Source organism: Gigantopelta aegis, chromosome 4, assembly GCF_016097555.1.
Source record: "Gigantopelta aegis isolate Gae_Host chromosome 4, Gae_host_genome, whole genome shotgun sequence".
NCBI lineage: Eukaryota > Metazoa > Mollusca > Gastropoda > Neomphalida > Peltospiridae > Gigantopelta > Gigantopelta aegis.
Genome location: NC_054702.1, coordinates 10,508,817 through 10,526,840, shown reverse-complemented (window position 1 = coordinate 10,526,840; position 18,024 = coordinate 10,508,817). Strand labels below are relative to the sequence as shown.

Here is an 18,024-nt window from a genome sequence, read left to right as displayed (position 1 = left end):
TGTGTTTTGTTGGGTACCCAGCCATGTTGGCATTAGAGGCAATGAAAAGGCAGATTGTGCTGCCAAGTCTGCTTTGACTTTGCCACGTGCCAATGCTGGTATTCCCTATAGTGATCTCAAACATCACGTAAATAATTATATCTTTTCTACTTGGCAAGATGATTGGAATGGTGCGGTCGCGAACAAGCTTCATTCTGTTAAGCTAGTCCTGAGTGGCAGTCCTCCTATAGGCGGAGCAGAAGGGATGAAATAGTTTTGTGTCGTGCTCGCATCGGACATACTTACATTACCCATTCATTTATTCTCAAGAAGGATCCTCCACCTCAGTGTAAGCATTGTCAGTGTACACTGACGGTGCACCATATTTTGGTGGAGTGTAATCATCTGATCCAGACTAGAAACGATATATTCGAAGCAAGGGATGTGGTGTACTAAAGTTTTTAAAAGAAATTTATATTTACTTTTGTGTAATATTTGATTTGTAACATGAATTTTACCTTTATAACAAATGTGATATGTATTATTTTGTACAGCTCTTTACACTGTCTTTGACTTAACATTTCAAATTTCATGTACCACTACACAGCTCTATACACTGTTTTTAACCTAACCTTTTATTTTTACCATTGTATGACACCCAATAGCCGATGTATTATTTGTGCTGGGGTGTCGTTAAACATCCATTCAATTCAATTCAATTCAAAGGCTGTGGCATGTGCTATCATGTCTATGGGATGGTGCATATAAAAGATCCCTTGCTGCTAATCGAAAAGAGGCCCATGAAGTGGCGACAGCGGGTTTCCTCTCTCAATATCTGTGTGGTCCTTACCATATGTCCAACGCCATATAACCGTAAATAAAATGTGTTGAGTGCGTCATTAAATAAAACATTTCCTTCCTTAATACACATGTACTTTGTTTTGTTTAACGACACCACTATGATTAATTAATCATCGGCTATTGGATGTCAAACATTTGGTAATTCTGACTCGTAGACAGGAAAACACATACCACAGCCTTTGACCAGTTGTGGTACACTGGTTGGAACAAGAAAAAACCTAATCAGTTGAATGGATCCACTTAGGTAATTCAATCCTGCAACGCAAGCACCACAGATGAGCACTCAACTGACTGAACTAAATCCCGCCCACACATGTACTTATTAAACATACTAAGAGAAATAAAGAAGAAAGCATTTTGTGCCAGAAAGCTGGGTCAGTGTTTAGGTGATATGTATATAACAACGGACAAAAAACCCAAAACAAATCATATTTACCATACTCATACTCTTTATTTAAATGTGTACTTATAATGAAAAATGATATCTTTAAAAATTCACAACAGCCAAACATAACAGCTACCAAGTCAAGTAATGACTGAATAAGTTACCTTTTACACGTTCACATGCAATAAAATACCCTAAATTGTACTGAATACTTGTTTCAAAATTCTGCTACATACTCTTTATTTCAGCACTAAAGTTCTTCATGCTTAGACTTAACTTTTTTAGAACTTTGTTTCGTTTTACTTTTTTCTGGCTTTTTCTCTTTTTTTTCTTTTTTCTTTTTCTGTTCCTCTTCCTTTTTGGTAACATCTGGTTTCTTCTTTGCTTGCTTCTCTGGTGACTTGGACTCGACCTCTGGCAGGTCATCATCGACTATGATTTCCTCCACCACCGATTCATCAATAACTTTGTAGTTTTCTTCTGCCTCCGTGAATTCCAACACATCTTCGGCTTCCTCCACTTTTTGCTTTTCTAAAACACAACAAACTCAAGTGCATGTCCAGAAAATTATAGGGAGAGGGGGTGCAGACTGATAAGCAAAAAAAGTTTCTTTTGGGAATTTGAGACGGTTTCCCAGGAAATATATTGAAAAATAAGAAAAGTTGTTTTGAATGGGGGGAGGAGGGGGTGGAACCCCAAAACCCCACCCCCTCTGCACAAGCATCTGAACCAGGTTGAGAAATTATCCCAAAACATAATTCAGGACTTTGGGTCTAATTAGCTGACTAAGCAAAGAAGAAAAAAAAAAAATTGGCCAAACAAAAAATATTCCAATTTTTTTTTTTTAAATGGCTGAGCATCAACAGCACACACACAAATAATAATAATCCTGAGGACAAACAAATATGTATTGAGAAATTGAATATTGAACACACACCAAGAAAAAATCCACATTATAAATAGGTGGAAAATAAACTTTGAAAAGAGGGACCTGTTGACATTTCAATAAAAACGTTAGTAGCAGTATTCTGTATTTTCAGTCATAAAATTTGTAAATGAGTGTTTATTGTCAATTAAAAAACGATTTAAAATACATACTTCCTTTCAGCTGTTCTTTTGCTTTCTGTCTCGCTGTCTTTGTAGTTGTATCTGTTTTAGTTGGAGGTTTACCACCTGAATACCAAAAAACAAAACAAATATTAAGTTACTAAAAAATGTACAAGTAATAACAAATTTCCATAAAATTTAAACAAATACTTAATAATTATGCTTGCAGCACAAATTTCAATAACAAATTTTAATGCAAATTTTCATTAAATTATATTAAATTGTAACCAAATATATCAACTGAATGTATTCTGTGTATTTAAGATTAAACATTTATATTTGTAGCAAGTAATAATAAATTACAAAATGACTGAAGTCCACCACCAATAAAAATGGTACATTAATTGTCACAAATTTAAGCAAGTACATACATTTACTGTAAACAAGAATTTTTTTTAAAATGCACGAAATTTACACACTATTTTCACTGCAGATACTCACTGCAAGTATCGATGGTTGTTCATGAAATGTACATGTCACGAACATGCACTAAAGTGTGTATTAGCAAGAATATTGTGCAGCAATATTAATCTTGTTTACAGTAATCAAAATTATTAAAATTTTAAAAATCTACTTTCAAATCCTGTTTGTTTGAACAAATACATTACCTAGACTTTTTATTTTCTGGCCAAGTCTCTTTTCCATGTCTGGAAGTTTCCCTGTTACTGAGAACTCTTCAATACTGTCTTTAATGACATCTTCTAAAACCGACATGTATTCTCCAAGCTGTTCTTTAACCGTTGCATCTACAGTCTTACCTGTCTGAAAAACAAAACAAATCATGGCATACATTTAACTGATTAAAATGAACTAAAAAAGACACAAGTAGAGATGTTTACAAACTCGTCTCCCAAACACTAAACAGCTACAATTAAAATAAGAATTGCACAGAATTAAATGTCTTAACTACCATAACATTTTCAAGTGTACTGTGATTAACATCCATAGGTGCAACTATAAACCAAGTTTCATTGTGAGAAACTAATCTAAACGTGAAACTTTAAAACAAAAGTTGACGCTGCCTCCATCGGAAAGCTCACACCTACTTCTTGCCTTTTTACTTGATTAAGATGACAGAAAAATATGTAGAGGTGTTGTTAAAGAAATGACTGATATTTCAATTTCTACGTGTTACCGCTGGTTCTGCAGACTCTTTAGTATCCTCCTGCTGATCAGTAAGAATATCTTGGTAGTCCGCTAGCAGGTCATCCAAAAGTGGGTGGAGCTTTGTCAGTTTCTGTAAGAGCAAACATGTAATTATTATCTATTACATTTAATAAAAACTAATTACTAGCTGTAAGTTCTTTATTTACATGTATAGTTTTATACTACATGACAGTGAATATGCATAAAAGTTTAGGAGCAGGGTCTTGAATGATACAGGAATATAACTTCATGGTTACTTTTAAATGTATTAAAATATTTACCATAAGATACCACCTTTATCTTGTAATGGTTAGAACAGTGAATGCTGTGATGTTTTTTTGTGAGGCATACACCCAAGTCAACACAAGCAGAATAAAGCAGATTAGTAAGATCACTAGTAACCATTTATTTTATTTATCCTGCTATCCACTAACTAAGATAAGTTGGGAAATTAATACACAGTATATTTATTCCAATTTTGCTTTGCACATTGTGTGATCAATCTAGTAAACAAGTCTTTTTCAGTATGATAATAGCAGTTGAAATGCAAGGGGGAACTGCCCTCCAACTCTGAGTCAGACTCCTTTCATGTCACAGTTCGAGTGCGAATAATTTTTACATGCTCATATACCACTAGAGTTTCGAGCATGTCCGTCCCAGGGCCTGTCTCTGGATAGCCAGGGGCTTGTCCCGGGACAGAAAAAAATTAAGCGGACAATTTTGAAATTTACATCCAAAAATTAAATAGTGGGCCTTTAAAATTTTGATGTGCATCTCTAATATAATTAATAAAGAAAATTCTACTCATTAAATTTGGTCGCTAGATTAGATCAGGTGGTCAAAAAGAAATTAAATAAAATGGGAGGGGGGGTATAATAGAGTTGAAAATGGGCAGAATTTTGAAAATAGCAATGAGTAAAAAAGTTAATAGAATTTAAAAAAAAAAAAAAAAAAAAAAGTTACACGCCAAAAATAAAAACAATTGACTGCTCGGTCGAATATTTATATAATTTGGAGCATTTTAGAAGGACAGTCCAAAAATAAATAAGAGAAAGAAGAGAGGATCGGACTATTTGATAATATTAAAAAAAGAAAGTAATTTCGGCATAAACTTTTGAACGAAGGTCTAAAAGTTTAAAGTCCGATCTATATGTCCACATGAGTGGCCTCGTTAAGGCCGTTAGGGTGCACAGGTTGAGAAAACCACTAGATTGCATCCCGTCAAGAAAACCCCTAGATTGACAGTCAATAGACGTTGAAGGTGTAGTGCTGTGCTGAAATACAGATCTTGAGAAGCCGGATCCGTGTGAACGAGAGAAAGAATCAGACTAGGGTATAGTCCAGTCATCATAGGTTGGTATAGTGGTGCGGACGGACCCGTCTCCGGAGGATACGAGATGGTATCACAATAAAACAAAGTAAAGTCTAGAAAAGAGTAGTAGGGGCCGACCCCGCTTCCTATTTCTTCTTAGAGTGGGGCGGTCAATCTTCCAGTGCTGCTAGGACAGGCTCGGACATGTAGAGACTAAACGCGAACAACCATGGCGTTCTGCAGAATGGCCGTCATACTAGTCATGAAAAAAGCAAGTCAACATAGTCAGATGGAGAAATGACGTGGAGGCAAGAAATCTTGCTAAAAAAGAATCCAACCTGGTGGTGCAGACTGTCGAAACGAGAAGCGTTCCAGCGTTCAATCAGTTCCAATGGCCGCATACATCCCAGTAGAAAACTTCACTTCGCTGATAAAAACAACAAAAGTGAAGGATCCCCAAATCGAACCGCGAAAGCATGTGCAGTGTGCACAAACATGTCTTACCGCGACGAGCTCAAGACTGGGAATGTTTCATATCACAAGCTATATTTTTGGCCATTGAGTAAAAATATAAAAATTTATCTATAGTAATGTCGGAAATGGAATAAAACTGATTTTCGTCGATTATTTCTTTCATATTAAACTGACAGGTAAATATTTTGTAAATATCTATTTAACGATACTCTACCTAATTTAGCATTTACTTGTTTGGGCTCTCACTGATGTACAAGGTGGTGTTTACTCTTGAAATTAAAAGAAGGTTGTTGGTAAACAGATGATTTGTGTACTTTATTGGAATAGACTATAACACATTTTGATCTACATGTCAATTTCATTTACCCTTAAACAAACTTTTTTTTAAACTGCAAGTTAACTGAGTATTTTGAATTGCAGCAGGAGTTATTAATTATGATCAGCATATTTTGTGAATATTAATTCAATATAAGTACATTAGAAATTTACACAATCTTGCAACCACTTAAAGGTGCTATACCATAGTTATATATCAGCATCTGTTTGTGATAAAGATTCTCCAATAAACATGTATTTTCTACTAGAAGATAAAATTATTTGTACTCTTTAAATTTTAAAGCAAAATTTATTTATTTACTTTTATTATTATTTTTTTTGTTTTGTTTGTTGTAATAGTTGTCATTATGCAACTTGGAGATAACACCTTTAATACATAGCACCTTTAATACCTGTGTAATAGATCACACACTCAGAATGGTTCTTGACAGTTTTGCTCAAAAATTACTTAGAAATGTCTACAAATATTTTGTCTTCAGGAGGGATAGAAGTAAAAATTGACACAAGTCATGTCCATACAAATTTGTTATAGTCTGTTCCAATAAAGTGCACAAATCACCTGTTTACTGACATTTTTATTTTTCTTTCCAAGAGTAAACACCACCTTGTACATCAATTAGAGCCCAAACAAGTAAATGCTAAATTAGGTAGAGTATCATTAAATAGACATTTACAAAATATTTACCAGTCAGTTTAATATGAAAGAAATAATCAACGAAAATCAGTTTTATTCTATTTCCGACACTACTTTAGTCATCAATGATTGTAGAATAAATATATATATTTTTATGCATATTTTGTATTATAAAATGTAAGGTTACTCACTTCTGGTGTTATCAGCTGCAGGTCAGATACGGAGAATGACTGATCAGAGTTTATATCAAGAAGCTGAAACACCTGTTAAACAAAAATACATGTATTAATGTATGTATGTGTGGACTGAATGAAAATACTGTGACATACAGTTAAGAAATTAATGTTAACCTTTATTTCATTGTAAAATATTATATTATGTTATTGTATATCCCAGCCCAGGACAGAGGGATAACTCAGTGATAGAGTGCTTGCCTGAGGTGCAAAGGTAACTGGGTTGATCCTCACTGGAAGACCTTGTGACATTTTCTCACATATTTTAGGCAACAATATTTCAAACTTTTATGTCACCTGCAGAGCTTTATTTTAGTACAAACTGTAAACTTTAGCCATTTAAGTATCTCACTCTTTGGTTTTTTTAATTATTATTATTTATTATAATTGTTTGGGGTTTTCATTACCAGCGAGTCAACTTTTAAAGAAAAAACATTCCTTAGAGTATGAACATTTTTTATGTACTCTTTTAGAAGATGTGGGAGGGGGTTCCAAACGAAAGAGTATCATTTGTTTGCTTGTGAATATTCACGAAATCTTTTCCAGGCAAACTTATTTTTCTTTTCTTCCTTTTTTCATATAAAAGAAGAATTAAATTAGCCACTGATCAGCTCAGTAACAAGCTGGCGAGTTAAGTAACAGTAAACCAAATTTTGTAGTAAAAATGAGCCTAAAAATGCATATTGGTAAATATAGTTTGGTTTCACAACCATAGATGTACCTCAACTGTAATTTCTTCAAATTCGTCCGTCCAGTTTAACATTTTAGACAGCAACTTTTTATCCTGGAAAGAACACAAATTTTTATACATGACATTGCATGATGCTATTACAAAAACATGCCTTGCCTTTTATTCAGTAGGAATAACCTGTGGTGGCAGTTTGTTTCCTCTCTGAATCTGAAGATCAAATATAAAAAACATGAGATTTTCCTTGAACCAATGTTGCTTTTCCTTGTCGTACTCAGGAATTACAATCTACTTTGGTGGTACAAACTATACAGCCTGGTCAGTAATAAGTATTCAGGCCTTTATCAACACCCTATATCAACACATTACATGCAATTATGTTATTTTAAAATTATGTGCTCCAGAAATATGATTTGCAAATAAACACTTACAAATATTTTACTTTTAATTCTGCAAAATTGTTGTCACAAATCTGAATAAGTTACAAAGCCTTCTCCCTAGTGGATGGCCTAATGTGTGGACTAAATGTTCACTTTGGTGTAAACTGTTGGTGTATATTAGCCAGTTTCATTCATAAATGAAGAAAATGGTTGTTGCATCAAATACACAACATCTTTGTGTGTGTTAAAATCATTTCAAGGAACAAATACATGTAGTGGTAACAAATAAGGATTGTCTGTTATTTTGTTTACATTCACTGGGGTATGAAAAACAACAATCATCTGCGAACTATAGAAATCAGTGAAGTTGGTGGATGATTTTGGGGGTTTATACCCAGATGAATGTAAAAGAAATAACAGACAATACTTATAATTAAATTTGAAACATATTCAAAGTTAATGTTTTATTTTGATTTATTTTTGGCATTAAATAATAACTCTCAATAAGACAAAATACCAATATAAAGTGACGTCATCAGATATGATGTTCCCTGACAACATTATTTTTACATTCATCGAGAAATGAATAAACTCGCATTGCCACGGCTGGACCAATGGGACGACCTTAAATTGTAATTAAGGCAATGGAAATTTAATTATAATACTGTATTTTTAAAATAATTGAACATTTAACATAAATTTTGCATAAATCTGGTACATGTATCTTTAATACACTGGTTATTTTCTTGAATATCAACAAAATAAGTAAATATTCAGCACCATCGTATACTAATGTAAACTTTTCATCTGAGTATTTGACCAACCTCTGCTGCTTGAGGGTTCTAATTATATTACTATATATTTTAGGTGTTTTAATTTAAAGAATTGTTAGCAGTAGGACAAATTAAGACACATAATTTGGAACCACAAACATCAAATAATATAGATGGTACACAGCTCATTATAATGATAAAAAAGTACCAATATTAACCCATCTGGATATATTCAACCTTTAAACTAAACAGCAGCCTGTGCAATCCGTCATGATGTACTGAATGATAAACAAGTGCAAGAGAAATACTACAGAAGTCCTCACCTTTTTCAATTCTGCTTCAAAATGCTTGTATGTCAGACTTGGAGATGAAATAAGGTAGGAAGAAAAATGCTGGCTGGAAATAATAATTTGTTTTAGTGATTATTAATACTTCATTTATTATTATATTCATTCTACAGAATTAACATATAATAACAATCGTCATAATTCTACTACATGTATTAACATCATTGGCATAATCATTCAACAAGTAACATCATAGGTTCTACAGATAACATCAAAAGTATGACCATTGTACTCAGGTGGGTCCAAATTAAAAAAAAAAAATGTATGGGGTACTAAGGAGAAAAGGGCAACCCAATGGAAATTTGTTTAAAAAACCACAAAAAAATATATTTAGGGGGGGGGGGGGGGGGCAGGTCATCTGGTCCCTCCACAGATCTGTCTCTGCTACTGTTCTCATCATAGGTATAATGTTTAAAGTTTGGTTTGTTTAACGATACCACGAGAGCACATTGATTAATTATTTATCGGCCATTAGATATCACACATTTGGTAATTCAAAAATAGTCTTAGAGATGGAACAACCATCCTACTATTAACAAGTCAGGTCTAACCATTCTACTGTGAACATCGTATATAAAACCATTCCACTGTTAGCATGATCACTGTCATAAACAAGCATTCTGAGAGAACTGCAATACATATCCCCTACCGGGCATAATTTTTTTTCGTATCTCCTAAATCCAAGGGCCATAACTGTCAAAAATGGGTAAATCACAATGAAAGTAAAACTTGATCTAAATGTATAACAGAATACGATAAAGCTATACACAAAATATCATTATCTCATGGCATTGCAAAAACACATCAGAAAAAAAACTAATTTTCATATCTCCAAATTTCAAGGGCCATAACTTTCCCTACCGGGGCCATAACTTTCCCTACCGGGCCCAAAGTTTCACCTCAATATTATCAGGTATGCAAAACAAAAGTCCGGAAATTTTGTTTTCATATCTCCTAAGTTCAAGGGTCATAACTAAATTAAAAAAAATGGGTAAATCGCCATGAAAATCAAATTTTATCTTTTTTATGTGATAAAGCCATAAACAAAATTTCAGCTCAACATCTCAAGGCATTGTGAAAAAAAAAAAACCTGCAAAACTATATGTGGTTCAGACGGACGGACGGACAGACAGAAGGATGAAGATGAAACCTATAGTCCCCTCCTGTTGAACCAGTAGGTGACTTAACTTAAGTATAATCATTAAGACCACTGTTACCACTACACTACTCATACAATGATCATCACTACCATTAATCAGTACAAAGTGATTACTGCTAGCATAATCATTGTTGAGCCAACAGTCATTACAACCAACATTCATTTCAACTTTTTTTCGTGCTTATATCCAATTAAGGTTCAAGCACGCTGTCCTGGGCACACACCTCAGCTATCTGGGCTGTCTGTCCATGACAGTAGGTAAGTGGTTAGTGAGAAAGAAGAGGGTGTAAATATAGTGGCCTTACACCTACCCACTGAGCCCTTAAGAATTCGCTCTGGGTTGGACCCGGTACCGAGCTGCGAACCCTGTACCTACTGCGCCACCGAGGCCAGTTACAACCAACAACTGTAATGGTCACCACTAAACTCACATTGCAATCAGCATACTGGAGTCTGTTAGACTTATCTGGTCAGGAAAGTCGACCATGTTGAGAGTGGGTGTTGCTGTGTAGTTCAAGCACTCGGACGGTTTCACGTTCTTGATCTTGTGATACCAGGTGACATCCACTGCCTTGGTATTGGCAACACAGTTTTGCTGCCAGTACCTAGAAATACATCTGTCACTGTTTATACACCTACTAATAAGCAGGGCTAGCTCTGGACCAGCAGAAGATTTTGTCAAATTATATATGACACTTCCAAATTTTATAGATACCCAGTTATTTTGTAACAAAATATCAATTAATATTGAAATTTCTTTGCCAAATTAAAATAAAATTCGCCAGTTGTTTTCAAAATTCGCAGTTGGCGAATTTGGCGAGTGCAAGAGCTAGCCCTGAATAAATGAATGCTTCCAACATACTGTCAAGGAAATGATATCAAATAACAGAATACATTAAGGATCATCCACAAATTAAACTTTTCTCTGATAGCACATTGACAATTAGATATAAAACATTTGATAATTCTGAAACTCATTACATTATTCCATTAACAGCAACTTATATGTTATTCTTCCCACAAAAAGAACACATAATATGACTTTTGATATACAAGTTGTGATGCACTTCTTTGGATGAAAGAAATTCAATAAGTGTCTGCCAATGGGGCTTGATCCTATGACCTCATCACACCAACCAAGTGCTCTACATCACTGATTGATTTAAATTCTGCCCCACACATTAAGTTTGCAAAGAGGAAGAAGCGATAACCAGGGCTTGCAATAGAACACAAATTATAGCCATCTTTTTTTTGTTTTTAAATAGCAGGCCAAAATAAATATGTCCTGCTAAGAAAAAATATAGATGCTAAACATAAAATGGTATAGTGTATGGGGAGGCACTGATATGTGCAAACATTCTGGATATCCGAGATGTAATTTAAAGCATTATGGAATTAAAATATAAAAGAATCATGAATTAAATAGTAAATGAGATAATCGTAGAACACATCTGTCTTTTGTAACATGACCTGCACATTCACCTGCTAAGTCTAAAAATTTACTGTTTTGCGGGCCATTATTTCAAGTCCTGATAACATGTGTTGCATACTCTCTTGTATGGGAGTTAATTATCCATATGGTTCAACATAACCAAGTTAATAATAATCATACAAAGCAAACGTGTAATAACAAGTGTAATGACGTAATTGTGGGAAGCGATGTCATAACTTGACGTTGCTTCTCCAGTCCTAGTTCAGACTGCATTTGAAATATGACGTCATTTCATCGTCTCCTTCTAGTTGTAGCTGAAACATCGTGTCAGGATTCAAGTATTACCCTTGCTCTCGCTCAGGCAATACAAAAATCCTGACACTCGTTTCGTAAAATCTGTACGACACACAAGCACGTATAATAATCTCTATAAGCCAATGCAAAAAAAGTTTGTTTTGTTTAATGACACCTCTAGAGCACATTGATTTATTAATCAACGGCTACTGGATGTCAAACATTTAGTAATTTTTTCATATAGTTTAACAAAGGAAACCTGCTACATTTTTCTATTAGTAGCAAGGAATCTTTTATATGCACCATCTCACAGACAGGATAGCACATACCACTGCTTTTAATATACATTGTGATGCACTGGCTAGAGTGAGAAATAGCCCAATGGGGTGTCCTGATCAACTGTGCATCAAGCAAGCACTTTACCACTACGCTACGTCCCACCCCTCTAGGCCAATGTGTGTAGAGGGTATAGGCTGATGTAGGCATGTGCAAGAATCTTAGTTATTGCAATATTCGCTGAGAAAGACTGTGTCAGAACACTGGTGGTTACAAAAACAGAAAAAACATTTGGGGATACGTACATTTGAGAGAACAAAACAGATGATAAATGTCCCTACTAGGTGGTTATAGGTTTCAAATGCTTTTAAATTTGATACAGTATTTCATGTACTTTGACAAATTTTAAACAGCAGTTCTGTTACTATAATGTTTCTAAAAATTATAACAAAAATATATCCATTATTTCCAAGATTTTAGGGTACGTAATTTTACCCTTTGTACTTTCTGGCAAAAACCATGGCAATGTTTGTTTGAGAACACCTCAGCTTATTTTTAACTATGGTTTTGTGATCTCTAAAATATGTTAAATAAATAACCATATGTTAGACACCAAACAGCCATAGTTTAAAATGTGGTGAGGTGTCATTAAAGAATCATTCCTTTTCTTTCCCTAGTGTTCATGATCAGAAGCATACATGTGTGTAAAAAACCGTTTCAGAGGTTTGTTATAAAACAAACCAAAAACTCACCATTTTGTGGGAATGAAGATACAGTCACCTGAATTAACAGTAACCTTGTGGTATTCAGCTTGACGAAGAGAGGGATACTGTTTGTAGTTGACCTTCCTAACATCCACTTTATCAAAATCAGAAGGCATCTAACAAAAACAAGTACATATGGTTCTTATGATCTTAATATTTTTACAATGATCTTAATATTTATAAAAATCCACTGCATCTAAATCAAGAGGCATCTAACAGAACCCACACATTTTACTTCTTTCTCCTCTATCATTCTTACATTCTTTATTTGCTTTTTAATTTAATTTAACATGTAAATTTCATTGTTTCAAACCTGTTCTATTACTTCTTCTTGAGATATTTTTCTTTTTATCTTTCACTGCTCACAAAGCATTTCATTAAAAAAAAAATTGGGGGGGGGGGGGGGGTAATTGTTTTTATTTGCAAAATGACTTCTTAAATGGCTCCTCTAATATTAGTACTTCACAACTGAATGACTTCTGAATAATTCCAAGATACACTTCCCCTGTTGTATCATAACAAACTAATAAGATACTATTCCACTCTGAAAATCGTGGACTTACCACATCACTAAAATCTATGTTGCTAACAAGCACAAAATCTTGTTTCCCAGCAAACACACAGCGAATAGTATCAACATTTCTTCGGGATATAGGTGAAGAAAAATCATATCCATATATGTTCAACATCTGAAGTAAAAAGACAACATATCAATACAAAAAGACACATCAGTACAGATCAATGTATTTCAGTACCGACATAAATGTACATCCATAAATGACAATAAACAACAACAATATAATCATAGTATAGATCATGTGTCTGGTAAGATAAATTTGAATAATAGCTAGTCCATATGCAGACTGTGAGATGCATGAGATTATGAAATGGAATCCCAAAATATCCATATCACATCATTTTACAATTCCAGCAGAATCCTACTAAATAAATCCTCAAATTCAATGCCTGCATATGATATGCCTACTTGGATTTATTACACTGCGGTGGAAGAGAAAACAATGTGATATTTATCATCTCTTCACATTGTAGATTATGCTTTTTGAGAGGTTATGACCTCTGGTCAGGTGATGGACTGTCACATAGTACAACTTCGCATAGATGTTCATGCAAAATGTGTACACATGGTTCTTTCAATTCATAGTTTTAAATTGGAAAAATACACCCTGTCAATTCTTATAAAGTATAAGCGACATCATTTTCCTGGTCTTTAATCTATGCATTTCATGTCTTGTTTACCGTAGTTATTTTGGAAATCATTCTGTGCAATTTTTGTTCTATTGATGTGTGGTGTAACAAATAAAATACTATACTCATTCCTGTGTGAGACCGTTTATATTACAACTTGTGTGTTTTTAATCATACATCACTCACTTTTGCTTGTGATGTATGATTGAAAACACACTCATAGTATATAAATGTTCTCACGCGGGAAACTGTTTAGTATTTTCTATATACTAAATGTTTTCTATGGAACAACCATAGTAAAATGGTGTTTCACCAGTAGAATGCCAACATCTTCTGGAGAAAAAAACCCAAAAAACCTAACTAACAGGTAAACCAAGAAGGTAATTATGTAGTAACTAATTAATATTCTAAAGCAATAGTTGTAATTCTAAATTTTAAAGTAACAGCACTAATAAAACTAACAAAACACTCGAGTCTTTTCTACAAGATAAGTGCTGCCGTAATAAGAAAGTTTAAATTATGATTAATGAAAAATAAATTAAATAACGCTACTTTACATTTACTTACATTCATGGAAAAGCTCTTTACCACAGGATCACAGAGTAACGGAGATGGTATTGGAACATCTTCACTTAAAAAGTAAAAACATAATTCTTATCACAAATCATATATGTTCAAAATAAATTTCACGATACCAATGAACCATGCCAGCTTCTGTAAACAATAAAATTAGTATCAAAAAAAATACCAAGCAGTAATCCTGTACAAGAATATACATGTACTAATTTTATTATAATTATCGTCTAACTGTTGTTTCAATTATATTACTAATTTTCAAAGCATAACATTTCTTTTAAAAACACATTATATATATAGCTATATTTCAGAAATAGATAATAAGAACATGATGTGCCTGTCAAAAGTAGGTTGTGGTGACCTGGTTATGGTACGTAACACACTGTCATCCAAAATTGTACTTGCATGCAAGGTTTGATGATCCTATATGAATTGATACAGCAAATATGGCACGGACAAGTATTTCCTGTAATGTGCAAATCATCCTATATGAATTGAGAAGAAAGATATGTTCTGGAAATAAAACATTTACAGACGGATGGACAGACAATGGCATACCATAATACAACTCAGACCAGGGTGACCAGTTTTTTTTGTCATTATTGAAGAAATGCAGCTTTACAGATCTTAAATATAGAGCTTGAACTTATGAATTTGTCACACACATATTTTTTTTTTTTTAAATATGCTGTTGGTGAAATGACTCACCAACGGCAATTTTGAGCCTACCTAATTTTTAAAAAGTGATTTTTGTAGCAAAGGAAAATGACTAAAAGATTATTTTGCTGTATGACTATGAAGTCAATTAAACAGCAACAATTTTGTTTTCGTCTACAAATAATGCTAAGATGACTATAAAGTTAAATAATGTTTCTGTTAATGTTTCATCAAGTACAAATTTATAACATTTGATAATCGACAACAGAACAGGACTATATGTACACCAGGTGAATACTTTTTAATGGTCAGGTTAGGTCAGGACATAGGGCTTTACGTGCACATTCAGAGCAAGCTGTTGTAGCGCACGGCTGTCTTGGGCACAAGAGCCGGCCTCGGCCGGCTCCTCCGTCCAGGACAGGAAAGGTGTGTGTGTGTGTGTGTGTGTGTGTGTGTAATGATGCTATGGAATTTTGAATGGAGCAAGAATTATGCCAAAAGAGAAAAGGTGCGCAAGTTTGATTGAGGGATTTGGGCGCAATTGTGAACAGTCGGTCAAAAAGAAAGTTCCGGAGCTAATATAGGTTTTGACATTAGTGAATCGAGAGTAGCTCGTTAATTAGACCTCTATGATGCTGTGGTGTCTCCCTAGGTTGCCCTTAGGGCCCTTAAAAGGAGCATTTTAATGTCATTGTGGAGCTTTATCAACAGCTGTAATTTTTATTCAGTGGCAATTTATATCTCAATGACAGCAATTGTCACCAGTGCCGTCATTAGGTTTGAGGTCTGCAAATGTATAATCTAATAAATATTTTGTATTGTTACTACTACATGTACATTAAAATGCTTTCAATTCTGGGCTAGCTCTGACACTCGCCAAATTCACCAATTGCGAATTTCAAAAACAATTGGCAAATTTTATTTTAATTTGGCGATATATTGATACAAAAGAACTGGGTTTTTGCAATTTTTGAACTTTAATAGATAATTTGGCGAAATTTTCTGCTGACCCAGCGCTAGCCCTGCAATTGAATATCTCGACAATTGTACATAATTTTACTATAAATGCTAAAATACAAACCTCAGAAAAGCTGGGACTTCTTTATCATAAACTAATTTTTTAGTTTTATAGTCGATGACAAATTTCATAAATGTAATGTTCTGTGATGGCTCGGTCGAAAACCACTGGGTATGTGCCTGTGGAAGGTTCAGGAAATATTCATCATCAGCCCATTTTTTAAAAGCAGTTGCTTTCTTTACAGCACCACGCATCACCAGAGGTATATACGGTGCAACGTAATCACTGAAAAACACAGTGGGTTTAGGAAAGCGTTTGTAAACATCCACTTTGTGGATCTTGCCTATTGATCCAAAGGCGTCCAGATGGCCAGGCCATTTTGCTGGGTCGTCCTTTAAGCTGATACCCTTTGGTGGCCAGATTTCCTCATCAAGCTTTTCAAGTTCTGGGAGATCCTTGTCACTTACATCATCTGTTCGCTTATCAGTCTTCTGGAAAAAACAAGTACTTAGCAAAATAGATTATTGCGTTAAAAAACCTGAACACAGGGCAAAATGCTAATTTTAGAAACAATTTGCACATTTTAATTTTATTTTAATGAAATAATTTCTAGTAATAGTTGATATTTTGTTACAAAATAAATGGATTTTTAAAAATGTTTAAGCGTGGTAGATAATTTTATGATTTTGTTTTTCCATGCCCACAGTTAACCCTGGGAGTCGGAGAGATGTCGGACTGTTATTTTAAAAACTATGGCATCTACTTTTTTTTATATAAAGTTATGAAAAGAGATCCAGTCCTACTTGTAGACTGTGCACAAATAATGTTATTTTTCTCACAGTAAAAGTCCAATTTGTAAATTTATTATTATTAAAATTAAAACTTACGTCGTCTGCTATTTTTCTGTTATCAGACTTTTTGTTCGGTTTATCCGACACCTTGGCGACAATGATACCTAATCCCATACAAAACAAAACCATAAGCAGGAAAAATTGCTTGAAAGTACACATGGTGAAATAGCAAATAAAAGAATATAAAGCTGTAATTCATGGGAAACCAACAGATGTTAGCCTCAAAGAGATAGCGACCAGCCATAATTTATATACCAATTCATGCACTATGATACGTCTAACATATCTAAATGCACATGATCACACAACCAGTCAATAAAACAGCGATAGTTTCCGGTTATTTTGTTGGTAGGTTTTACATTCCAATACCATGGACGTTAAAGCCCCTCTCAAAGCTTTATGAAAAAAATAGGTAGCCGATTTTTTATTTTTTTTATTTATTTATTTTTTGTATTGTTATCTATAACTACATATCTTCTTTCTTTCTTTTTATTCTTTTTCTGGGGAGTGTAAACATTCCTTAAACTGTATTTTTAAAAACATGTAGTTTCAAACATGGAAACGGTTTTGCCATTTTTATTTTGTCACCACCTGACCATTTAAAAATAAAATCACCTCACCGCAAAATCAAAATCTAAAGATGTATTTTTTTGACATATTTACAAAGTTGAATCCTTTTTAAGATGTTTTTTGATATATTGAGCTGAAATTTTGTGTATAGCTTTATCATCAGAACCTGTACTGCTATAGACCAAGTTTGACTTTAATGGTGATTTGCCTTTTTTTTTTTACAGAGTTATGGCTCTTGAACTTAGAAGATACGAAAATTGGTTTACGGACTTGTTTTTTGGCAATGCCTCGGTGTATTGAGATAAAATTTTGTATATAGCTTTATCACGTTCTGTAATAGATCAAATTTTACTTCCATGGCAATTTACCTATTTTTGACAGAGTTGTGATCGTGGTGGTGGTTGTGGTGGTGGTCGTCGTGGTGGTAGTAGTAGTGGTAGTCGTAGTTGTAGCACTGGCCACTGAATTTGTGGTCGTTTTGACACTGGGTTTATATTTTCGGCACTTTGCATGTTCTAGTTAGTAACATAACAGTCATTGTCGGTTCTTCACAATAAATAATCCTA

The 18,024-nt window shown here is 34.0% G+C and overlaps 1 protein-coding gene across 1 annotated transcript; it reads right to left on the bottom strand.

The window, feature by feature from the left end:
* Positions 1-1,271: 1,271 nt before the first annotated feature.
* LOC121372652 lies at positions 1,272-17,189 on the bottom strand. Its single transcript, XM_041499092.1, has 13 exons — positions 16,925-17,189; positions 16,101-16,528; positions 14,354-14,417; positions 13,144-13,269; positions 12,569-12,696; positions 10,246-10,419; positions 8,632-8,704; positions 7,189-7,251; positions 6,426-6,497; positions 3,468-3,569; positions 2,941-3,094; positions 2,324-2,398; positions 1,272-1,756 (listed from the first exon to the last, which is right to left on the bottom strand). The coding sequence occupies exons 1-13, from the start codon at positions 17,045-17,047 to the stop codon at positions 1,476-1,478; spliced, it is 1,863 nt and encodes a 620-aa protein (XP_041355026.1). The 5' UTR covers positions 17,048-17,189; the 3' UTR covers positions 1,272-1,475.
* Positions 17,190-18,024: the final 835 nt, after the last annotated feature.